This window comes from Alligator mississippiensis, chromosome 4 (assembly GCF_030867095.1).
Source record: "Alligator mississippiensis isolate rAllMis1 chromosome 4, rAllMis1, whole genome shotgun sequence".
NCBI lineage: Eukaryota > Metazoa > Chordata > Crocodylia > Alligatoridae > Alligator > Alligator mississippiensis.
The window spans coordinates 145,524,395-145,550,550 of record NC_081827.1 but is presented as its reverse complement, the minus strand read 5'-3'; the positions used below and the strand labels follow the sequence as shown (position 1 = coordinate 145,550,550).

Genomic DNA, 26,156 nt, shown 5'->3' with positions numbered 1-26,156 from the left:
GGGATGCCTTCCTTGTTGAGGGCTCTGATCCCTGCCTGGTCCTGAGAAACAGTCAATTCTCACATTATTGCCAACAGAAATGAATCATGGGAATTTTCTCAGACTGGGGGGATTAGGAAGGTGCCCTCATGCAGAGACTTGGACAAGGTGATCTCTTTGGGTCCTGCCCAGCCCTACATTTGGGTCTGTCTGTCAGAGCTGAAGGAGTGGCTCAAGGAGAGAAGTCCTGAGGGGACATGTCCTGAGGGAGCTGGAACAGTTCAGAACCCCCCTGGATTTTTACAGGGACCAGCTGAGAGGTACCGAGAGGGAGATCCCCAGGGACACACACACAGAGACTGGGACAGGAAAATGGGACCAAAAAGTAACTAACAACAGCATCAAGTGGACCAGCTAGGGGAGAGAAAAGTTATGGATGGGCTTCATGCTGTCTGTGGTGCAGGCGAAGGCATCTGCCCATGTCTTCCTTAGGTTTAGGGCCTTGTAAACATGGTGCTGCTTTGATGGGTGGGTGGGGGGCACTCTTTGGATCCCCATGCTGAAATGTCGGTACTAGTGTGAAGGGATGATTGGGGTGACTTCCCATCTTTGGTGGAGAAGATCACATCCTCTCACCACACTGCTGAACCAGGCATCCAAATACCACAGTGAGGTTACATAGGGAGTGAGAGAAAAATGGGAATAGGAATGATTCCAGAAAAAAACACTTTATTTCCCTTGGGAATCAGAGGCCAATTCCCAGGCTCTGCACTCTGCATGGCAGTGCCAGCAGGGGCCTGGCTGGCTGCAGCAGTGGCAGTGGCTGGGACAGAAGCAGCGGCCACTGTTTTTTTTCCATCCCTTCTATGTTAGCGCCTGGGTCTGGTGCTCTGGCCCCCTAGCCCTCAACACCCTATGGCTTGGAATGGAACAGGGCAGACTGGAATCAGGTGCTTAAAAACTTATCTTGGAAAAAATGTCTCCCAGCCTGCTCTGCAGAGTTCAGGATCAGACATCACTGCCCCATCCTGAGTACATGATGTGCATTAACCAGGATTAGGCAGGCATCTACACATGCAGGCATTAAAGTGCATTAACGCTGTGTGTGGACTGACTTGGGTCTAAAGTTAGTGCCAAGTCAGTCCACACATACAGCATTAATGCACTTTAACACATCTACACGTGCATTAATGCACCTTAATTCATCGCGCCTAAATTTGATACCTGTATTTAGAGATATCAAATTTAGATGTGATTGGCCCCAAATCACCATTTTTAAAGTGCATTAAGAGTGCGCACATGTAGACACGTGCCCTAATGTGCCTTAAATTTAGGCTAATGTTCCTTAAAGCATCTCGTGTAGATGTGCCTCCTGTATCCAATCACACGTGGAAGGAAAATGGGGCTAGCAGCAATTGGCCTGCTCTGGGATAGGCAGAAGCAACTGCTAGCACCCATGAAAGTGTTCCCTAACTCTGCCTGAGACACTGGTGTCTATGTCAAGGTCACTGTGGAGTTGTGGTAGTTCTGGGCTCTCCCTGAAGAGAGGTGGGATCTCTCAGATCCTTCCTCTCCCATCCCTTATTCATGGGCACTCAAGCTTGCTAGAGTAGTGGCATTTGGCTGAGAACCTGACCTTGCTCTCAGGGCTATCTCTTAGGAGACCGTACCTCCTGGATAAGGGCTGGCATAGGGTATGAGAAGGCTTTTCATTCTGACGCCTATCTTAAGAAGACAGGGCATTGCTATGCCAAATCAACATTTCTTCATCCTTAGCACCTTCAGAAAAGAATGTGCTTCAGTATGAACCCTGCGTACCACCCCAGTGGCTCCCGTGTTTGGTCCTGGTTGTGTTTCTGTGTGTCACTTTCCTTGGTGTCCTCATTACTAAGTGTCCATGGGCTGATTATCTGGAGAGGGGTGGGGAGGGGAACAGTGTTTGGGAGCATACCTGAAGGCGGCAGCTGAGATTGCCAGGAGCTGAACTGGGAATCTCTGAGGCACATCTCTGTAAGCAGGGAAAGTCGGGCTGGGATTCTTGGGGCTTGAGGGTCCCAATCCTGCACAAGAATTCCCAGGGCATTAATCAGGTCCCTCAAGCCCTGTCAGCAATTGTCCAGGGGCTATTGGATATCATGGGCAGCTCCAGGCTGCCTGCACTCTTGTGCCATTAAGCTAACAGCAAAGCAGCAGAAACTATTATGGCCTTTTGTCTGGGCCACAGTTTGGTCGTGCGTGGCATGAAAAATGGTAGAGATACCTGTTTGTTTTCCCTTTGTGCTACCATAAAAATTGCTATTGTGGTAGAAAGGTGACCTCTGTTTACACCCTAAGTCCTACTGCAAACAGTGTGTCCAGGAAATGTAATAGTCTAAGAAACAAGAAACAGACTCTCCCCATGCCTGAAGTAGGGTGTTTGGGCCTGGAAGCTTGCAAAGAACATTTTTTCCAAATATTTAGTTGGTCTAATAAAAAATATCACATCTACACAAAGAACCTTGTCTGCCAAGAGACAAGAGACGTAGTTAACCTTGTTAGTCTGAAGTCAGGCAAAAAGCACATTAGAAATGCACCTCACACTTTAACTGAATCAGTTAATATATCAGGAGCATTTCTACTCTGCCTTCTGCTGTTCCAAGTTACAGTTTCGAGGCTGGATCCAGGGGGATGCAGTGGTGCAGCTGTACCCAGCTCCATCTTGATTCCTGCTCCACCCAATGTTTAAACCCAGCTGCCTGTTTTCTATTCAGGCAGTGTTGAGGAAGCCACTTGACTTCATAGCTCATTAAAATGTACCTGTTTCCTACTCATTTCAATCCACAGTTATTAAAAAACCTCTCTCCTTTTTAATGCTGTTCTATAGGTTCTGAGAATCCTTGGACCGTGTTTCCTCATGTGTTACAGGACCATGAGTTACCTTTTCTACCTAGTTGAACTTTTGTGGGAGGAGATATTTTCTCCCCAATTAATTTTATGGGTCATAGAATCATAGAATCATATCATAGAATCATAGAAGTAGGGTAGGAAGGGACCTTACAGATCTTCAGGTCCAACCCCCTGCCTGGGCAGGAAGAAAACTGAGCTCAAATGACTCCAGCCAGGTAGGCATCAAGCCGCTTCTTAAAGACCCCCAGGGTAGGTGCCAGCACCACTTCCCTTGGAAGTTGGTTCCAGATCCTAGTCGCCCTAACTGAGAAGTAGTTCTTACGGATGTCTAATCTAAACCTACTCTCCAACAACTTGTGGCTGTTATTCCTTGTTATCCTGGGGGGCACTAGGGGAAACAAGGTCTCCCCCAAACCCTTCTGGTCCCCCCTAGTGAGTTTATAGATGGTCACCAGGTCCCGCCTCAGCCTTCTCTTGTGAAGGCTGAACAGGTTCAGGTCCCATAACCTCTCGTTGTAGGGTCTGCCCTGCAGTCCCCAGATCATGCGGGTGGCCCTCCTCTGGACCCTCTCAATGTTGTCCACATCCCTCTTGAAGTGGGGTGCCCAGAACTGGACACAGTACTCCAGCTGTGGCCTGACCAGTGTCACGTAGAGGGGGAGGATCACCTCCTTGGACCTACTTGAGATGCACCTGTGGATACACGATAGGGTCTGGTTAGCCCTGCTGACCGTGACCTCGCATTGTCAGCCCATGTTCATCTTGGAGTCAATAATGACTCCAAGATCCCTTTCTGCTTCCGTGCTCTCAAGAAGGGAGTTTCCCATCTTATAAGTGTGCTGCTGGTTACTACTGCCCAAGTGCAGCACCCTGCACTTGTCAGTATTGAAACACATCCTGTTTTTGTTAGCCCACCCCTGCAACCTATCCAGGTCTTTCTGCAGTCTCTCCCTCCCTGCTAATGTGCCCACCTCTCCCCATATTTTGGTATCATCAGCAAATTTGAACAGGTTGCTTTTCACCCTGTCGTCCAAATCGCTGATAAAGAAATTGAACAGCGTGGGCCCAAGGACCGAGCCCTGGGGGACTCCACTGCCCACTTCCCACCAGGTCGAATATGACCCATCCACCACCACCCTCTGCGTATGACCCTTCAGCCAATTTGCAATCCATCTGACTGTGCAGGCATTGATGCCACAGTCACCTAGTTTTTTAATGAGGATGGGGTGGGAGACAGTGTCAAAGGCCTTGCTGAAGCCCGGAAAGACTACATCCACGGCGACACCTGCATCCAATGCTTTTGTGACCTGAACGTAAAAGGCAATCAGGTTGGTCTGACATGACCTGCCCTTAATGAAACCATGCTGGTTGCCCTTGAGCATCATCCCCGATGCCGGCCCGTCACAGATGTGCTCCTTGATGATCTTCTCAAAGAGTTTCCCCAGGATTGAGGTAAGATTGACGGGCTCATAGTTGCCCGGGTCCTCCCTCCTCCCTTTTTTAAAGATGGGGACCACATTGGCTATCTTCCAATCATCTGGCACTTGGCCCAAGCACCACGAGCGCTCGTAAAGCCATGGCAAGGGCCCTGCAATAACCCCTGCTAGCTCCCTCAACACCCTGGGGTGGAGAGCATCTGGACCTGCTGATTTGAACACGTCCAGCCCCTCCAGTAGCACTCTAACCCGGTCCTCCTCAACCTTAGGTCTTGAGGCATTCCCCTCAAGTCCATCTTGAATCACGGTGGGGGAGTCCCTGTCCCTGCACAAGAAAACGGAGGTGAAGAATTTGTTAAAGATGTCTGCCTTCTCCTCTGGCGCAACCACCAGATTGCCCAGCGTATCTTGCAGGGGCCCCACATTTCCCGGCGCCTTGTTCATCCTCCCTATACCATTGTTAATAAAAGTTTTCTTTTTACTATAAATTTAATATAATATCCCCTGCTTACAGGCCAATTCATAGAATCTTTGAAAATTAGAGTTGGAGGGACCTCTGGAGGCCATTTAGTCCAACCCCTTCTCAAAACAGGACCAGCCCCAACTAAACATCCCAGCCAAGGCTTTGTCTTGCCAGGTCTTAAAAACCTCTAAAGATGTAGATACTGAAATCTCCCTGGGTAGCTTGTTCCAGTGCTTTATTACCCTCCTTGTGAAAAGGTTTTTCTTAATATCCAACTTAAACTCCCCATTGTGCAGCAAGACCATTTCTTTGTTCTGTTGTCTACCATCCCTGAGAACAGTCTAGCTCCATCCTCTTTCTAGCCACCTTTCAGGTAGTTGGAGACTATTATTAACCCCCTTAGTCTTCTCTTCTCTAGACTAAATAAGCCCAGTTCCCCCAGCTTCTCCCTGTAAATCATGTTCCCCAGCTCTCTTACCATTTTTGTTGCCCTCTGCTGGACTCTCCAATTTGTCTACATCCTTTCTGTAGTGGGGGGTCCAACACAAGACTCCAGATAATGGCCTCACCAGTGCCAAAAAGAAGGAAATAATCACTTTTCTTGGTTTTCTGGCAATACTCTTACTAATGCAGCCCCGTGTGCCATTAGCCTTCTTTATAAGAACAGCATACTGTGGCTTATATTCATCTTATTGTCCTATGTGATCCTCAGGTAGCAATAGCTTTATTTTTTTTAGACTGTAATAAGATCGTGCAATAAGGCTAGGTTTCCTGACTCATGGCAATCAGGTGAACAGCAGTGTTTGGTTAATCACGCAGGGATCTTCATTAAAGTGACCAGTTCTGCACAATCAATACCTTAAGGAGGATGTAGTTAGAACTGTGAATCACTACCAAGGACTCCATGTGTCTATGCCTCTAGAACAAGGAGCAAACAAAAACCAAAAAAGACACCAAAGGGCAGAATAAAACTACCAACATACAAGAAGAGAATGCAGCAATGCCAGAGTCAGGGTTGCACCCTGTCTGCAGGGTCTTGCTCTTCTTTTCTCCCAGTTTAAGGCAGAATGTGAATAGGGCAAGAGGGGGCAATAGGTTTGTCCCCTCGCCCCGCAGTTGCAAAATTTGCCATAGTCCCATGGAACAACTCCAGGTCCCTCTCCTGCGCTACCACTACATGGTACTGCCAGGGGGGCTGGCAAAGCAGGGGCTGGCGATATCCTGATGCCTGATTTCAGAGATTGCAGAACACCTGTGTGTGAGGGCACATGCACTTAGGCTGGTACCTGGCCCTGCACAGCAGCCCTCTCTGGTGTCAGCAGAAACCCTACACAATCCATAAAATGGGCCTGCAGGCACTCAGACCTGCACATCCACAATTCCCTGTGGGATGTCTGAGTGCTGCCATTTTACTTTTCCACAAACCCTGGGTAATTGAGAACTCCAATTACTCCATCAACTTGTCCTTTGTATGCCTCTGTCATTTGTTCATAGAACTCCCCACTCTTCTCCCCACTGATAAGGGGAGTCTGTAGCATGCCTTACCCAGGCATCATTTCTGCTTGTATTCTGTTTCATCAAGAATGCTGCTTGTTGTGAAGCTTCTCAATAATTCTTAAGCTAAGGATGTTGGGGGGAGGGGGAAGAGATAAGTTCTTTCCCACCTTGTCCCATTTCCTTCCTTTGTGTTTATTTTTTGCACCAGAGTACAAAAATGAGGCCTCTATTACTTTCACTTCAAGGAAATGAGAGTCCAATCAGAATCAAGCTAAAAAAAAGAGCTGGTGAAAATTCCCTTCCCCTCCCCTCCCTATGGGGTGACTCCAGGCACTAGCTCTTCCCCTAAGCTATCAGCCTCGAACAGGCTCCACTCCAGCCCCAGCTCTCCAGAGTGATATGCAATAGGAGCTCCAGGTGCTGGTGCCTGTGTGTGTGTGTGTGTGTGCATGTGTGTAATCAGAGGTCACTGGACTAGAAAGTGAGGTCCTGGCAGAAGAGATGAGCACAGAGGGAAGACCCAGCCCTGGAGGTGAGATGGTCACTGGGCTTTCCTCTCTGGTACTCTGAGGGGAGTGGGTGGAAATGAGGGGCTTGAGAAAGCAAAGAAGAGGAGGCAATGAAGAAGGATAGAGCAGGCGTAAGGTCTGAGAACAAACAGTAGATGGAGACGATGGAAGAGAACCACAGAGAAAAGGGGACCAGGGAGAGATGAGGCTGGGCAGAGTGGGCCGTGAGAAAATGGGGAGGGAGAATGAAATGTGAGAAGGAGATGCGGTGACCCATTGTCCTCTGCAGTGTCACAGAGATAAACAGTGTCCACAGAGCGGCAACTATCTCATCTCAATAATATTAGGCAGGCAGACTCCTCTGGATGACTCTAGCTATGAACACCCTTTCTTATGCTGGGGCCAATCGGCTTGTTACTTTGCCTACCCATGTCTTTGCCAGAGCTGTGAGGACCTTATCACTGATCTCCCAGTGGAAAAGGCCCACTTGGGACCAGTCCATTACTCACCACCTCATGCTGATTTTTATAACACCATGTATGCAACCGGCAGAGCTGGTTATTCTTTCCATTGGCTGACTGGCCATCACACATGAGAGAGAAGGAGGCAAAACTGATGAGATGACAGTAGCTGGAGGAGACGAGGAGGAGTGGGATGCAGAGAAAACAAGGATGGGGGGAAGGGAAGCAGCAAAGGAAGGTAGGATGGAAAGGAGTGGGGGTGAGAGGTGGAAAGAGATGAAGGGGGATGGGAAAGAAGTCAAGGGCAAAAATAGTGGGAGAGAGATGGAGATACAGAAGGTGCCAGAGATGGAGGCAGAGGGAGGCTTAAGGGGTAATGAGGAGGTTTGGGAGGACAGGGGAATCAGAGAGAAAGTGGTGAAGAACTGAGAGAGAGGACTTGGGGGTGAAGGGAAAATATGGTAGTGTAAGGAGCTGGGGGGCGGGGGGGGTGACCCACCTTTAATTTCAGGCATCAGGTCCTGGCTGTGGTTCCTGAAGACCTCCTGCCTGTCACAGGCCACTTTGTTGGGAACAGGTGTGTGGGGGATGGATATGGGCTCCTGGCCCATCCTGCTCTCCTAGCTCTGGCAGTATGTGTGATCTCTGCTCCTGCCTTCTGTTTTTCAGCCCCTGCTGAGGAGAGGGGAGGCTGTCCCCGACTGAGCCCCTGGGCTCTTCTGATACTTGCCTTCATCCTCAAAGCCTGTGTCACATGTGGCTGCCTTGGTGGGTGCTGGAGGCTATTCATTCCCCTGCTTAGGGGGGGGGGGGGTGAGGGAGGGAGGCAAAGGGGAGGGGGGAGAATTAAATGCATGGGAGAGATTTTATCACTGTTCAGGGCAGGGAAGAGGAGAGATTGTTCCTGAGGATCAGTTCTGCTGCTCTTCCATCCCTCCTCCTACAAAGCTGTACGGGGCTCTGGGCTAAGGTTGAGGCTGTGAGAAAAAGCATCCTTCTGTCTGGCCATGGGGCTCATTGCTGTAGGGGTCACTCATGCTTATGAGTGACTGGTGCCTCCTGAATCTGGGAGGGCACCCGCAGAAGCTGCCAACAGCAGTGGCCTTATCACGGGGGCACCAGCCCTACTGACAGCACCAGTGTTGGCTATCAGGGAGGTACCGCCCCCATCAGGGGGACATGTGCACCCCCATGTACCCCCTACCAGTCAGTCACCTATACCCATGCTGGTGCTGTGCACGGGCAGGGGCTGGAACATTCAGGACAAAGTAAAGGCTCCATATGAGACACACAGACATGAAAAATAACTGCCTTCCCATTGGATGGCTTGGCCTGTGCCTGGCAGGCTGAAGGAAACACCAGGCTGTTCCAGTCCAGTGACCAGCCTCAGAGGGAAAACATCCTTTTCTCAACTGTCAGCTCTCTAGGTGGCCCTCATCTGAGTAACATGAGGTCCAGATCAGTTTGTGAGCGGTCATTCAATCTCTCCTGCTATAAATCACCCTGCCAGATGTAATAGTCTTAGGAGGCCTAAGGCTGTTCGATAATGATATATTTGACTCAAATAGTTTCTGCTTTCATTCACTTGATTAGGCATAAGTCAAGGCAAGAAAAAAGCATAGGAAATGGGAAGAGGTAAGGAAATGTTATTGGCTAGGAGACTTTGAAATGCAGGGAAAAGGTGGATACAGGATGACAGCAGGCTGCCGCTGCAGGCTGGGGCCAGTGGTGGCACCAGGCTGACTATTCCCAGTGCTCAGGGAGGGCACACCGAGCACTGGGAACAGCCCAGTGCCACCATCAGTCCCAGCCTGCCCATCCAGGGGCACTGAGCTGTTCCCAGCGCTCGGCGCACCCGCCCCAAGCACCGGGAAGGATCAGCCTGGTGCCACTGCTGGCCCCAGCCTGCAGTGGCAGCCTGCTGTCATCCCGCACACAGATCTGGGGCACGCGCCCCGCAGGAAGAGCCCAATACAGCCCCCTAGCACGCAGCCCTCCTGGGGTCGCAGAACAGCAAGAGATGTTACAGCAAGAGATGTTATGAACAGCAAGAGCCCCCGTGCACCCACTGATAGTTCTTGTTGCAGCTGGCGCTGGTCACTCCTGGGGCCGCTGCGGTGGGGGCTAGGATGAGTATGGAAAAGCTGTGCCACGTCCCGTGTTGCCTGGGGCTCTGCTTGCTGCCACTCCACCCAAGCCCTGCTGCAGCAGTCCCAGGAGCAGCCGACACCAGCTGCCTGCACCTTTTTCTCACCAGGTCCAATTTTAATATCTTTCTCTTTTTGTATAGCAGTAAGGAAAACAAGGGACTAATAATGACCTATTTTATTTTCCTACTAATCCTATTTTTTTCACATTCTGTTTACACTGAGTGTTGTGTTTACATTGAAAACAATGGAAATTATACTATTTTTTCTTTTCTAGTACATAAGTAAAAAAAGGAAAACTTTAACTGAGATTCTGAGATTTGCATGTCTTTCATATAACATTTTGTCTCCCAGGTGATTTGGAAATTAGATGAAATTTTCTCATGGACTTCATAGTTGCTTGCTGAAGTTGAAGTGCAGACTTTCGTTATCTCATATTTTTTATCTGTTTCTGAAGCAGAAAAGTCTTTGCAACTAATAATTGCTGTTCCTCTTATGGTGTGCTGTGCGTCTTTGGTATTCTGTGGTGACAGTTTAGGTTTTTTGGTTTTTCTTATTAAATCTCTGCACACTACAATAACACTTTCTAGGTTCCTATTTACCCCTGGAGTTTCCAGGCAGGAAGTAGGGCATGCCCCCTTTGAACTAAGCCAGCTGGAAGATCCCTGCCATGGACCGAAGTCCTGGGGATATGATTCCTGTTGGGGATAATATATCTCCTCTTGAATTATGCTAAAAAGTATGTGGCACATAAAGGAAGTGGGTTAACTTTTGCCTACTTTCCAACAGCAAATCCAAGACCTAAAAAAAAGCTGAAGATGAAAACTTCAAAAGGACAGTTAAAGAAGTGACACAACCAATAATGTCCTTGCAGCATAGTCTGAAGGGAAGTGAGGCTGCTCAAAAGGAAGTACAGTAGCTAACTCAAGAAAATGTGACATTTGTTGAATATTTGGCTCAGGTAAATCCAGTAATTATGAAGTTTATCAGGCATATTGATACATTGTGGAATTTCACAACTGGTGTTCGGTGATGCCCAAACTGGCAGGCAACGAGTGGCATCTTCCTGACACTCCTGTTGCCTCTGTTTCCCAGGAGTGAGAGACAGAATTTTCTTTGTTCTCTCCAGAGGAGCCCAACCTCTTTAGAGAGGAGACTTACTGGGAGATGAAGCTGGTTTCTACCAAGAGAGACGCAGGTTTACCTAATCCTGCTTCCAGATAGGTTTTCTTAATTGAAATGGAACTGTTCTTGGCTTGAAGGCACAAAAGAAATTGGGTTGCTCATGGGAGAGGGGAAGCAAGTGGAAAGAGGAAATAAATATTGTATCTGTACCCTTTTTCTGTTTTTTTCTTTCTCAGTTGCTCTCCTCAAGGGACATCAAAGTTGTGGAGACCACAGGGTCCTGCCTCAAGATCTCAAAGAAGGGATCTGTGTCTTGGAGAGACATGAGAACAAAGGTCAGAGAAGCTCTAAAAGAGAACAGAGAATTAACCCTAAAGTCAGACTTCAGGACTGACCCACACCCACCTTGGGTCTGGCAGCAAGCAGCTTTGGGGGCTGGAGAACAGAGTGGGCAGAGGCAGAGGGATTGAGGGGAACCTGAGCATTTCAAACTGGGGAGAAAGAAACATTACCTGACACCAAGGCCTGTAAAACTGTGGACAAGTCAGCCCAGAGAAAGGGGTAGAACCACATGTACTGAGTTCCTTTGAGTTTCTCTAGACAAGGAGTTATGTACGTGTGGTGATAGCATGTTAGCTGACAGGTGCTAGTCTGCACCAGTCATGGAGCATGTGAGAGGACAGTGTCTAGCAGGACATCCTACGTTCTATTCTATATGCAGATTTAGAGTAAATCTAAATGCTACAGAATAAATGATAGGGAAGAGCCAAGCATGGTCCAGGCAGAATGAAGAAGAGTCAGTCCAGCAGAGGTTTCCCACCTTTAATTGAGTGCCTTTGATTTTATCTAGGAGAAGATTTAAAGGCACGTAGCTAGAAACTGTTGGGCATGCTTACATGTGCAGTTAATTTGAGTGAATGTATTCTGGCTCAGTTTGAACCAGAGTAAACTAATCCCCACGTCACTATCTACTTGTGCATTTAAGCGCAGTAATTTACTGCGCTGCTAGATACCAGTTGTATCTTATGGAACTATCCAGCTATGCAATAAATTAATCTACTGAGCCCTAATTGCCACACATGTGTAGACGGTGACACTTCACTGTGCAGCAAATTAGTCTGCTGCACAGTAAAGCGTCTTGTGTAGATATGCCCACTATGTAAAGATGTTAGTCTACACTGGCATTACTGAACTAGCTAGAGGACAAAATCAATCAGGACAGCTCATACTCATCTAGACAAAAGCTTGGTGGCAGGACAGATCCAAAAACCACAGGGAACAACTCAGCCTTGTTCAGTATGGAAGGAAAAGAGGCAGCATCAGCAGTGGTATCCCAACTGTACTCATGAACACTCATGCTTCTTGGCTTCTCTCCCCTCCCAGAGCAGGTCTGGATGTGCTGCCCCATTGGCTGGAAGCTCTTTCACACCAGCTGCTACTACTTGTCCAACAATATCATGACCTGGGCTGAAAGTGAGACGAACTGCACAGGGATGGGCTCCCACTTGGTAGTGATCAGCACAAAGGCTGAGCAGGTAACTTGCAGGAGATGGGATCCACTGGGAGTTCAGAGCCAGCCCTGGGTGGGACCTCCCTGCACATAGACCTGTCTCCATCTTCATTCAAGGCTTGGTTTTCTCTGCCACACACATCCTGCGGGGATGCCTGCCTCTTGCTGTCTACTCATCATCTGCAACTGGTGAGCTTAGATGTTTTTTTCTATCCAGGAATTCCTGTTCAACTGGATAAAAGGAGCTGTTGCAGGCAGCCAAGAAAAGAATCACTACATTGGTCTATCTGCCCAGGAGATGGAAGGCCAGTGGCATTGGGTGGATCAGACCCTGTATAACCAGACTACTATGTAAGTATCTCCTGGGAGAGACAATATGACCCTTGTCCCCTTCCCTTAGTTCCAACAAAATAATAAATAATATGTGCTGCAATACCTGTGTGCACGTGAGAGAAAGAGAGAGAGAAACCATATCCCCCCACCCCTCCTGAATGTAGTGTTCCAGCAAAAATGTTTAGTCCCAGGGAACCACACTCAAAGGCATTTAGTTCATTTCAGGGGGCAGCCCAGAGAGGGTAGGGGGACCTCTCTGGGGGCCTTGTTACATGTTAATTTTAGGCGACTCTTAAATATCTTAACACCTGGATTGTCTTCACTTTAACACCTTTAAGTGTCTGAAAGCATTTGTTATGTGGCTCAAAATTATGCTACTCCGGGGCAGGATTATCCCTTGAGCCACATAACCCAGTTCCTGTTCCACATAAACCAGTCACTCCACACAGATGTGCCACTCAAGCTGAAGGCATGAGGAAGGTGAACACTAAGCTGATCAACATTTGTGAGGCTCACAGCAAAACAACATATAAGAAGGCCCTGGATGATTCATAGGCTGCAATTTTCCCCACTCCTCCTCTTTAACCAGCTTATTTCCACTGGGAGCATCCTAACAGTTCATTTCTGACACAGGGGGTTCTTTCTCTAACAGGTTCTGGAGACCTGGGGAACCCAACAACCCTGAAGTGGAGAAGTGCGCTGTCATGTATGTAGGGGGCCAGGCAGACGACCCATGGAGCAAAAACTGGAATAACATCCCCTGTGAAACAGACTGTTATCGTATTTGTGAAGTTGCAGCAACACGTATTTGATGAGAGACACCCCCCACTATGCAGGATGACAGTCCAGAAAGTACCTGCTCCTTAGTAGTGGCAGTTCCCAGGGAAATCTGGTAGGAGAGGTCAGATGAGCCCTGGCCCAGGACTGAATATATATCGAAGGGTCAGGTTAGAGGGCATTACCATGCCACGTGGTCTGAATTCACTAATAAAAGTGTCAGTAGCTGATATGTGTAAATAGTAATCTATGAAATGGAGAAGCTCAGTTCCAACAGAGCTTGGCTGGTGCTGTCACAAAAGCTTCTCAGAGCATCATCTCAGGAGGGCAGTGAAAAAGGTGGGTAGGAAGGAGAGGCCAGGGGCATTTGCCATGGAACGGGTGAAAGAGAAGATGCTGTTTGCTGTGTGAATGCAGCTGGTGCTGCCAAACTCCACAGGTTTCCTTGGAAGATCATAGGTTCATAGAAAAGTAGAGCTGGAAGAGACCTCAGAAGGTCATCTAGTTCACTCCCTGCTTAATGCAGGATCATAACTAACAAAACCATCCCAGCGAAGTGTCTAACCTGCTCTTGAAAATTTCCAAAGATGGAGATTCCACAACTGCTCTAGGTAGCCTGTTCCCATGCCCTCGGAGTCAAAGTTTCTGTTAATCTCCAACCTAAATTTCTTTTGCTGAAACTTGAGGGCATAGCTCCCAGTACTATCCCTTATGGCCACAAGAAAAGGCCATCTCCAGACTCTCTATAATCGTCCTTTAGATATTTAAAAACTGTTATTAAATCCCCCTTCAGTCTCCTCTTCTCCAAGCTAAATATACCTAGCTCTTTCAACCTTTCATTATAAGTCATGCATCCTGGGCCTCTCATCATTTTTGTTGCTCTGCATTGGACTCTTTCCAGTCTGTCCATGTCCTTCTTGAAGTGTGGGATGCAAAACTGGACTGAGTACTCCAGGTGAGGCCTCACCAATGCTGAATAGAGTAGAAGAATCATTTGCCTTGATTTAAAAATGACACTCCTGTTGATCCAACCCAGTATAGTCTTGCTCTTTTTTTTTGCAAACAGAGTACATTATTGGCTTATATTCAGCTTATAGTCTTCTGTAACCCCCAGATCCTTCTCTACAGCACTGCAGCCTAGCCAGTCATTTCCTAGTCCCCAGAGATGCTTTGTTGGGACTGTGTGTGATGCCTTTGGGGTATCTGTGCAGTAAATGGGAGTGTCCACTATCTGAGACAACCATACTGTGAATGTGAACCCCAACACAGTTTAATTCTAGTGCAGAGGGCACACAGGCAGTACACTGCAGGATAATTACAGATGTTAAATGCTATTGGTGGAAAATGTGTAACTGAATGTGTAGAAGACCCAGGACAAGTGCAGGACCCCTTATTGATGTTGGCCACTTCAACTAAATCCTGGCCAGGAAGGAAAGGAGCTGGGCCTGGTGTGAGATACAAACACCCTGCTCTGTTGGGTACAGAATGAAGAAAGACTTTCTGCCTATACACTGAAGCTTTCGGAGATGGGAAGGATCTGCTGGGCCCAGCCATACCCAGGACCAGTGCTGGGTTGGTCTCTGCAGGGTGTTTTCCAATCCTGTGTCTCATCCTGTGTTTGCATGACATGAATTGCCACCCCTTCCTGGGAAGAGACATAAAAACCCAGCAGCCAACTCTGCCTTGCAAAGCCAGAGATCCCAGTGTATTGGTGAAACTTCACCCAGGTTTCCTCATCCAGGTACTGGGTCGGATTGAGCCTTTGTCCCCAGGACCCCAGACTCACAGTGGGAAGCAAAGCTGTCATTCACTCTCACACAGTCTTCAGGCCTGGATAGAGTCATAGAAAATTAGGGCTGAAAGAGACCTCAGGAGGTCATCTAGTTCAACTCCCTGGTCAAAGCAGTACCACCTCCAACTAAATCATCCCAGCCAAGGGATGACCTTGTCTAACCAGGTCTTAAAAACCTCCAAGGATGGAGATTCCACCACCTCTCTGGGTAACCTGTTCCAGTGTTTTACTACCCTCCTAGTGAGAAAATTCTTCCTGATATCTAACCTGAACTTCTCTTGCTTCAACTTGAGACCACTGCTCCTTGTCCTGTCATCTGCCACCACTGAGAACAGTCTAACTCCATCCCCTTTCAAACCCCCTTCAGGTAGTTGAAGGCTGCTATTAAATCTCCTCTCAGTCTTCTCTTCTCCAGAATAAATAAACCCAGTGCCCTCAGCCTGTCTTCAGAAGTCATGTGCCCCAGCCCCAAACCATTTTTGTTGCCCTCTCCTGGACTCGCTCCAACTTGTCCACATCCTTTCTGTAGTGGGGGGCCCAAAACTGGACACAGTACTCCAGATGTGGCCTCACCAGTACTGATTGGAAAGGAATAATCACTTCCCTTGACCTGCTGGCAACACTCTTACCAATGCAGCCCAGTATGCCATTAGCCCTCTTCCCAACAAGAACACAGTGTTGGCCTATATTCAGCTTATTGTCCACTGTAATCCCCATGTCCTTTTATATAGAGCTGATGCCCAGCCTGTCAGCCCCTGATGGCTCTGCTAGTGCCCCTCCCTCCTGGCCTGCATTCCCCTGTTCCACAGCATTTCAGTGTGATGGACTCCTCTATAGGAAGAGGGTGTGGTTGGAGAAAGCCTCAATTATAATGCAGAAAATAGTGTCAATGAATAGGTGGTGCTATTGCTGAGCAAGCTCCAGAAGACTTTGGCAGGTTTAATAAATGGTATGATACAGAACAGGCCAATGCCTTAGGCCATGTGTAGATGAAACAAGGGGCATGTGTGCACAACACTTTAAAGTGGGCTAAATGCTTTGTACCGCTTTAATGGTCTCGGTGTGTGCACACCTTGGCAGCATATTGTGCATTAATGACAGCCTCTGTAGCAAATTCGGTGGCGTAATGCACCTTAAATGACTTAGGGCGCAGCAAACTAAAACTCCTCCCTACTGCCCTACCAACCACGGATCGAAGCACCAGGCTCCATGCAGCTCAGGGGCTCTTCAGGAAGCCCTGCAGGCAGCCTGGCAGCAGCCCAGGAAAGAAGGCTCTGCCCAAGAAGGGAAAAAAAAAGCAGCGAGCCTGATTTTTTTTTTCCTCTGGAGCCTGCCTGCTTGCCTGAGCTGCATGGGGGCCCAGTGCTTCCCTCCACAGCAGCAGTTCCCCTCGGGACCTCCGGAGCTGAGTGCCTGAGGGTAGGTGTCGCCCGGGGGGACCTGCTGCTGCCATGAAGGGAAGCACCAGCCCCCCCCGCCGCTGCCCAAGGACTGCTCCTCCTGCCAGCAGCTCGCCTTCCTCTCCCTGCCACTGGAGAGCCCAGTAAGCCGGTTGTGTACATGACACAGGGGTTTAATTGGCCCTAAATTGAAGCGGTGTTTTTAAAAACCCACCGCTTCAACTTAGGGCTCCCGTTTCATTTAAACACACCCTTGGCCTTGTGTTTAAATGCAAAGTTGGTCCTGGGTTATGAATCAGATGAGCAGGTTCCTCACCACTCAGTACTAAGCACACAGACCTGCTTAGTGTTATTGGAGTTTTTACCCCTGGGAGAGAGGGATCTCAGGGCCCCCTTCCCCATCCTTACTCTTCCCTGTCTCTATAGCAAGTTGTCCCCTGTAGTGCCTCTTGCAAGACTTGTCTTTAGTTGCTTTTTGGGACAGGGCCCACATGTAACTTGATTGTACTGTGAGACACTTCATGATACTCTGGAAACTAAAATACTAATGATGCTGGGTCTATTCCTATCCTTGGGGTGGCCTAGGAAGCCCAGATCCATCCTCTTCAACTCCCATGGATCCCAAAGGGGTAAGACATGTAGACTTCTCATGACTCCAATCTCCTTCTCTCATTGCAAGTGCTGGTGTCCAGATCCCAGCATGGATAGCCTCCTGGTTGCGGGACAGTTGCTAGGGCCCTGACTGACACCCAGATGTGGAGGTACCAGGGTGGCCATGGCAGGGGGAATCTTTTTGTCACCTAGGCTTGTGCAGGAGCCTTGGGGACCTGGCCCTGTCCCTGTGCCATAAAGAAGCCACGATGGCCTTCCCACCCAGGAGCTCCAAAAAGACCCATGTATGGGTGCAGCCAGATTGAGAGTGTGAGTAGAGCCCTCCACTTAGGATCAGGAAGGTGATGGGCTGGTGCATGTGGCTTCCTGAGCACCATCCCGGCCTGAGGTGTACATCCAGGAAGTCCTAGAGCAGAAGGCATTAAACATCTTTCTCCTCCTCCACCCTGGTCTGTCACTACAACCCCTTCCCTTTCTCTGCCCTGCCCTGCTCCCTCAAATTAGCGCTCTCCCTGCCCTGCCCTGCACTGCCCCACTCTATCACTTCTTCCTCTCCCTCCCCTCTGCTGCTGAGGTTTTTCCATCAGCCCCCCTCAGGCTCCTGTGCTTTCCATGGCACAAAACTTTAGCCCCAGTCAGGGTGGCCCCCCTCCTGCCATGGCCTTAACATAATCTTCCATTTTCCAACTGCCTTCACATGTCACACACACCACTCCCTGTCCCCAGCCCTATTACTATCATGAGGCTACCTTATACCTCTGCCTGTGAGAAACACACTGTGGCCAGGGACCCTTGAGGTCTGGCTCCCTACCTCACTCATATCATCACCATCACTGATACTCTTGACTTCTGGGAGGAGGCCACCCTGCTGCTGACACTGGAGTGCCCTGAATCCTGGCTCCAGCCCAAGATCAACTTGATCACCAGTTCTCAGCACGGCCTGCGGAGAACGGATGCTCTGTCACTGTAGGTGTCACAAATGCTGCTGCTGGGAAGACCCAAGAACTGCTTCAGAGAGGACATCCTTATTGGTTCCCCAGATAGCCCTTCTGAGAGCGTGCTGGGAGCTCTGCCTTGACTTCATCTGCAGAACACAAAGGCCTAGCTCCAGCCAGGAGCTAAGAGGACTGGCAGAGCCCTGTTCGCCCTGCAGAGAGAGAAGCTCTGCTGCTGCTGCTGCTGCTGCTGCTGCTGTGGGGAGAGCTTGGCTTGACTGTAAACAGAACAGCCATGCCTGGGTTGCTATTTAGTTCTGCAGGGAAGGACACCTGACTGCTGCTACCACTATCAGTCCCATCCCAGCCCTGAAATGCCAGAATCTCCTGGGTTGTGAAGAGCACTGCAGAGAAGGGGACTGGGTGCTTCATTGCGTCTGCTGCGGGGAGCCCCAGTCCTGGTTTTCAGACCACACATTGCTTTTTCTAATGGGACTCCCTCTCCTGCCCCATAGGGATCTCTTCCTCTCCCAGGAGAGTGAGGAGAGCTGATGGCCAGGGTGACCCAGCTGTTGCTACCTCTGGGCTGTCTGCTTGCTCTGAGATTGAGAACCAGACTGAGATGCACTGTTCCATCTGCAATTCTGCCCCAGACAGAGCACTGGATATTAACTGGGATTACATGCCTGAGTGAACTTCATGCACATGAATGTGTCTCTGGCCTTGCCTACCTTGCTTTCTAGCCCAGGCATGTTTCTGATCTCCCCTCTTGTCTTCTCCTATTCTCTTACTCTCAGGCAGCGCACCCCAGACATTCTTTCCTACACCAAAGCTCTTACCATGTTTACACCTCCTGTGATTTCAGTCCTCAAAAGTCTAGAACTAGGATGAGATCCTAGCTCACTTTACATGCTGAAATGGTGCACATGTAGCTGTGTAACTGGAGTTTGGGGCACTTATACAACATTTGGGCTCCGTTTCCCCCATGAAGAAATACAATCCTGCTGCCTTGTGTACCTGCTGGATGTAAAATGAAGAAGGACCCACTCCAGGTTACATGAATGGCCAGTGGCTGGGGCACCCTCCCAGGAGGGGAGACCCACACTGTAGGCTCCCCGTATCCAGAGGATGTTTAAACCTGTATGTCCTGCTTCCCAGCAAAGTTCTTTAACCACCAGTCCACATCCTAAGCATTACCCAGATGCTTCTTCTTAAAACTGGCCTTCTGCACTTTGTGTTTAGTACTGTGTGAATAACTTGTACTGGAGAGGTTTAGCCCCATTGGAATCAAGGACCCCAGTTAAAGCCCAGGACTGTTTTCTCCCCACACTGGCCTCCAACTCAGTGAGCTACAAATGCTCTGACTCCCTTCCAGCCCCTCATGTCTCTGCCTCTGGGCTGATCAGTGGGTGGCTGGAAAGGGAGCTGAGCAGCACTGTCCTTGGGGTCTGGTGAGTAGATCAATTTGTTGGGGTGGTTTTCATAACTATGAGGAAGCTGGTAATTTGCCCTGTAAAACTCCTATCCATCTACACCTGGTTTCTGCCAAGCCTTGTTAGAGAGCTCCTATGGCAGCACTGGCTCTTCTGGGCTTTTGTTTCTGGAAGGTTGAAGGTGCCTCAAATGACTGAACCAGACCCTCAGTTTGACTCCACATAGCCAATAAACACCACTTGAGCACTGCTTTCATTTTGCTCTGTAGGTCATGGCAAATGTGATCTATTGTCTGAGACTCTCCAGGATTATTCTATCACTTTGAAACACAAGCTCCGCAATGGGCTAAACCAGGGTTTGGCAACCTATGACCCAAGGGCTGGATCCTGCCTGCAGATCCACAAGGCTTTGCCTGTGCCCTGGCCTGTTCCTGTGCTAGGGCTGAGTAAGGAGGAGCTGTGCCAGAGCCAGGGAGTTGGGAGCTGATCTGCACTGCTATCACTTGTCCCTGCTCCCCTGTCCCTCCTCAAGGCTGCAGTGTAGACTCAGCTTTCAGCCAGAGGGGGTTTGCTGGGGCCAGGCTGGGTCATGGGATCTGAGGTCAGGGAAAAGTGGGAGCAGCATGGAAGCAGCTTCCAGTTCCCTGGCCCCAGTGCAGCTCCTTTCCAAGCACAAGCCATGCTTGCGCTGCAGCCTGGGAGTGGGGGGCTAGGAAAAGCAGCAGTGCTGTAGGCACAGTTCCCAGGTCCATGGCTGTGGTGGTGGCACAGGAAAAGCCCCTCTCCCTCCCTTGCTGCTGGTGCACTGTCAAAGCTGCTTGGCCCATGTGAAACCAAAGCCACGTTGTTTCCAACGCAAAGCTTGAAAAAGGTTTCTGGTCCCTGTGCTAAACTGTCCCCATGGTTGCTGGCCTCACAGCTGGTGGTGAAATAGGACATGAGGCCTGTCACAGACTAAAGGAGCCTGTATGTTTTTACCTCCTGGATACAAAAAATCATGGACTAAATACAGACATTGCATTTATGACACATTATAAACTCTCTAATAGGGCTGTGCAAAACAGCACCATTTTGTTTCGACTTCCGTTTCGCTGTTTCAAAGGGACAGTGTTTCATTTTGCTGTTTTGAAGCACTGTTCTGTTTCATTTCGTCAAAAGTGTTTCACTGTTTCAACGCTGTTTCGACACGTTTCAATGTTTTGCTCATAGGCTATAATGGGAAATCAAAAATGCCTATAACTTTGTCATTTCTTGCCTGATTCACATGAAATTTGCAGGGATGTAGACCCTTCTGAGGGCATGAAGCCTGCTAAGTTTCAAGGAGATAGGTGCAGGGGGGTTTTGTGTAACTGGACCTCAAACTGTTCAAAGTAAACTTGTATCACTTGCTGGCAGTGGCAGCATGCTGTCATCCAGCACGCAGACTGGGGGCCTACTCCTCCCATGAGGAGTCTTACACATCCCTACAGCCCTCCCAGGGGAATGCAGGCCCCTGGATCCGCCTGTGGGATGACAGCAGGCTGCTACTGCCGGCTGGGGCCAATGCTAGCACTGGGTTCTTCTCGGGGCTTGGCGTGGGCTGTGCTCAACAGACTCAGGTGCTGACACTGGCCCCAACCAGCAGTAGCAGCCTGCTGTCATCTTCATGCTCCACAGCTGGTGAGTGCAGAGCTTTAAAAAAAAAAAAAAAGCCCTGCACTCACCAGCTCTGGTAGCAGTGATGGGGCATCTGGGCACTCATGGCAGATCCCTCTGCACAGCGTGGGGCAGCAGGGGGCAGCGGGGATCACCCCCCCCCGCCTGGCACCCGCATGGCAGCTGCCCCATGGCAAGGGTGCAGCACAACTCAGCAAGGCACTGCACACTGTTGGGGAGCTGGGGCAGGAGCTCCCAATTCAACTCCCAGCTCTCTAATCATTCCCTAAGCTCTTCACAGGGGGTGCAGCCCCCAGATCTGTGCATGGGGTTTCAGCAGGCTGCTGCTGCTGGCTGGGGAAATAGCCCAGAGCTGCCACCATCCCCACTGGCAGTGGCAGCTTGCTGTCATCCTGCATCATCCAGGGGCCTGCACCCCATGGGAAGAGCTGGGAAAAGTGATCAGAGAGCTGGGGAAAAGATTGGGGAGCACTGGGGGAATGTTCAGGGACCTGAGAACATTCCCCCAGCTCCCTATTCAATTCCCCAGCCCCGAGTTCAATTCCCAAGCCCCCATTTCAATTCATCAGCTTTCTAATCATTCCCCCAGCAATTCCTCAAGGGTGAGAGCCCCCACACCAGGTTTCAGCAGGCTTCCACTGCAGGTTGGGGCCAGTGGCTGTGCCAAGCAGCTGCTGCTGGCCCCAGCCTGCAACAGCAGCCTGCTGAAACCCTGTATGCAGATTGGGGGGCCTGTGCCCCTTTGGGAAAAGCTAGGGAAATGATCAGTGAGCTGGGGGAATTGAACCAGGAGCTAGGTGTCAATATCAGAGCAGTCCTTCCATCCTCAGCCCCCTCCCTCTCCTTAGTTTCTGTTTAGCTGCAAGCAAGCCCAGCTTTGAAAGTCGAAATGTTTTGAAAGTTTCAAAGCATTTCACGTGTCCAGGGTACTATGGCACTCTGGTTGAGAATCACTGACCTAGCTGAAAGAGACATGGCAAGATTTGGCCAATAGTGTGCTATTTCACCGTAGCACAGTACTGTCGAGTGACAAGCTGGTTTCAGACTGTAAGGCGTTGTGTTTGTGCTGGTGAATGTCCACTAGCATGTTACTGCCTAGCAGTGGTGCAGCTTGATACCAAGTTTTGTCGAACAAATCCCACTGAGCTGAAAGGAGCTGCAGGATTCTGAGCACCTGCTGGGATGTCTTGAACATCTGAGAGAGACACTCAAGGTGCATGACAGTGAAATACAGTACTACACATAGTGCTGGCTGTGGGTCATGTGATGCTGTGGCAGGTCCCACCCCCTTTTGTATGGTCATGGCTACTAGGAAAAATGAGTCTATCTTCAGCTCCATAAGAATAGCTCTTATGGTGGAGATTCCCCCAAAATCACCCAATGCCTCAGGCCCCCTGCAACAGCCATATCCATTTGGGTGGGACAAAGGGGTGCCCACTCTTCCCCAGTAGTGTCCTGAGTAAAGTGCACCAGATGCCCCCCAAAGACCCATTTTCCCTTCCACCTTTGGATTTAGCTACAGTGACTTCCACTGTATCAGTAACACCATCAGGAAGCACATATATAATGGGAGGCTTGACGCAGCTCTGTAGCCACAACTCATAGCCTGGGAGCCCCCCCTTCCCGCCCCCCAAGTTGAATATGACTGCCCATGAACATGTGAATAGAGCCTAGTCCCAGGGTACCCAAGACTTTGAGGATGCAGTGACCTCATATGCAGAGCAAGAGCATGAAATCTCCAAGCCCACGAAGCCCTTTGACAAAGATACTCTGTTTGTTGCTCTATGAATCATTGGCTTTTGGTGTCAACATTTTCAGCCTCCCCAGAATTTGTGCCCTGCTGATGCACTAATGTTCTCTAGATACAACTTTTGAATTGGTTTGGGACCTCTAGAATTGACTGAGTCAGTAACTTCACTTTTTGCTGGGCATTTAAGAAATGTGTGACTAAGTGGGGACCAGCCTAAGCCCCAAGAGCCAGTATCCTGCATCTGAATATCCTGCATCTGATTTGGAGTTCATAAGAAATCTTGGGCTCTGCATATAGCATTGGATCTGCTTTTGCCTCTGCTCCTTAATTTCTGCCCATTGGAGGATGTGTTCTTGGTGGTTTAAATAGCTGTGGTTTACATTATCAATATTTTCCATCCCTCTGTTCCTGTCAGCAAGATGACTGGTCATGGTCTCTGTTACAGAGAAGGCAAACTTCTGCTCTCATGTTTACTCCTGCATAGATACAGAATCCTCATATATAAACCCACCACAGACCCTAAGAAGGAAAAAGGGGCTGACAGTTAAATTGAAAACAGTGCTATCCTTTCCCCCCAACCCCTGATCAAAGAAGCTAAGAGGACTGAGTTCTAGCCAGGAGTTCTGGTGAGGATTACTTTGTTGGGGCTCAGTGTGAGCATACTTCGCATTAAATAGTTGCTGTAAATTAGGTGTCAAAAATATGGCTTGCAGGCTGCATCCAGCCCACTGAGCTTCTCTGTCTTGCCCACTGAACTACTGGTTGGCCACAAAAATTTGGAGAGGGGCAACCTGCTGCAGATTCCAGGCGTCTCTCTACATGGTGATTGGCAGTAGGAAGGCAAGCGAAGGCTATCACAGCCCTGGTTGCCCTCTGGCTACCTCACCTACTGCCACCGCCACAGCCCTACCTCCCTTTCTGCTGAGCCCTGTTGCATCCCTTGTGCTGGAGCTGCCACCATAGCATAAGACATGTGGCAGCGGCAACTCTGGCTCCAACATGGGGCATGTGGCATGTCTAGAGCTGCCACTGCATGCCCTCAGTCAGACCTGGAGCTGCCACTGCTGTCTTTACCTCTGCTGCTTCCTCATATCCCATGCTGCATCCAGTCCTCAAGGAGCCCTGTGGTCCAGATCTAGCCCAACTAACTGGGGCCCGGGGGTGTGCTGTCTGCCTGGACCTTGAATTCAGGATGTCATAGAGAAATTGTCTAAGCTCGTCCATTCTTCAGACACCCTTTGCTGTTTAACTGTGAGCACCAGTGATAATGCCAGGAATGACACTTAGCAGATCAGAGTTGACTACAAGGCTCTTCACAGGACAGTTAAGGAGCTTGGAAGAGGAGGTCCATAAGACACTCTTCAAGGAAGTAATAAATCTACCCCAAAGCTATAAGGTAGTGCTGATGGGAGACTTCAGCTTTCTGGACATTTCCTGGAAGAAGAAAACAATCAAACATAAAATGTTGAGCCAGTTCCTAACATGTTTGGAAGACAACTTTCTGTTCCAGAAGGTTGAGAATACAACTAGAAGATCATCTATCTTGGATTTTGTCCTGACCAACTAGGGAAGACCTGGTTGGTGTAGGATGTGAAGATGATGGGTGACTTGGGAGGAAACAATCATGATATGATAGAATTCCAGATCCTGAGATGTTACATTTCCAAAAAGGCAAATATCATCCAATTCAAGGAGTTAGTAGGCATGGTGTCTTGGTGTGAGAGCAAAGACGGGAAACTGTTTTCCCCACAGGGGAACCAGTCTTCCCTGGACTTTCTTCAGGATGCCGGGAGATGGCAGGAAGAAGGAAGGTATTCTAGAGTGACTGCCAGCTCCAGATGAGTCGACAAAGCTGGGAATGAAGAAGCCCTGAGCTGGAGGGAGATGCGGAGAATGCCCAGAGGACTGGGAGAAGATCCAAGCCAGAGAGAGACACACAGGGAATGCCCAGGGGCTGGGGAAAAGTGACAGACAGGAGGAGGAGTGCGTGAGGGGGAATACCCTGGAGGGAAAGAGAGCAGTGCAGAGGAGAACGCCAAAGGCAGACAAGGGCAGCCAGGAAGCAGGCTGTCAAAGAGTTCCTGGGAGCAGGGGGATGAAACTGAGACAAGCCTGTGGGCTGCAGCTGCAGCTAGAGGCCAGGAGAAACACCCAGGTCAGGTAAGGAACAAACTAGAGCCTAGCCAGGGAGAGTGGCAGCTAGGTGTCAACAAGTGGACAACAAATAGTAGCATTGTTTCAGGTATAAATAGAGCCGCGGGTAGTGGTAAAGATGGACTTTTTTTGGTTTCTTTATTTTTGTGTGTGTGTGAATTGTTTTCTTTTCTTTAACACCCTGAAGGAATCTTGGTTGTAAGTGGTGTGAGGCTAGGGTGGAGGGAATAGTGAAGTCCCATATTTTTTTCAGTTATTTTTGAGTCAGTAAAAATCTTCTTCTACCTTGCTTCATGGCAGACATTCTCCTGTTGGGAAAAGTATATATTTATCCCTGTAATAAAAAAAAGTATACTTAACATCAAAGTTGTGCAGGTGAGTTTTATATCAATTAGAAGAGGTTAAGGGTGATATAAGACCCCTTGCCTGGCATAGCAGAAAAGAAGACATCATTCCAGAAAGGGCAAAAGCCCTATAGTACCTACAGTCGAGACTAGGGAAAACAAACTGAAGTATAAAGGTGTCCAGGAGGGTGGGGAGCTTCTAAAGTAGGGGTGGGTAAAATATGGCCCGTGGACCATATGCAGTTCACCAGTTGATTCTATTTGGCCCAACAGCCATCACTGGATGCCTGAGGAGGAAGGTCTACACCCTGTGCCACCCCACACAGGCTCTGTTACCAGATTTGCCCATTACTTTGGGGTGTGCTCATTTATTAGGCATGTGTTTCTAGGGTCTTGGTAATTCTGTCAATGTGCTGCTTGTGTTTCTATACAGAGCTGTATCTCTCCCTTCTGCAAGTCCTCACCCCCAATGGAGCTATCTTGCAGGACTCAGTTTCAGTGGGGCTGGGCTCCTCCAGTCATCAAATCAGTCATACACACAAACACACACAGATTAACATGACACGCCTGACCCAGTCGGGTTGATCAGCATGGACAGGCTGACACCCTCATATACCAAGGATCAGTTCATCAGAGCAACAATAAACTGCAGTCAGACACAAGCACACAGGTGAACAGAATCCCTCTGAATCCGGCTGGTTATCCAGCTGACACCTCATGGGCCAGCATTCAGTTCATAAGGGCACGTCTGAGTCAAACTGGGTCAATCAGCCTGTACAAGCTGATCCCCTTATGTGTTTCAAACTCAGCATGTCCCAATCTTTGGCCTCTTGATAAGCAGACCTCACAGTATTTTTGGGCTTCACAGGGATCTTTAGCTTAAGTAAAAGAAGCATTGCTGCAGAGCACAGGAGGAAAGAGAAACAGAGAAGGAAAAATATACCCAGTTACTACCAG

At 49.2% G+C, this 26,156-nt stretch overlaps 1 protein-coding gene across 1 annotated transcript; it reads left to right on the top strand.

Moving 5' to 3' along the window:
• Positions 1 to 6,612: 6,612 nt before the first annotated feature.
• On the top strand, positions 6,613 to 13,353 carry LOC102564984 (C-type lectin domain family 4 member D). The gene is made up of 6 exons (XM_014596648.3): positions 6,613 to 6,793; positions 7,901 to 7,999; positions 10,740 to 10,838; positions 11,887 to 12,038; positions 12,231 to 12,364; positions 12,999 to 13,353. The coding sequence occupies exons 1-6, from the start codon at positions 6,763 to 6,765 to the stop codon at positions 13,156 to 13,158; spliced, it is 675 nt and encodes a 224-aa protein (XP_014452134.1). The 5' UTR covers positions 6,613 to 6,762; the 3' UTR covers positions 13,159 to 13,353.
• The last annotated feature ends 12,803 nt before the right edge of the window (positions 13,354 to 26,156 follow it).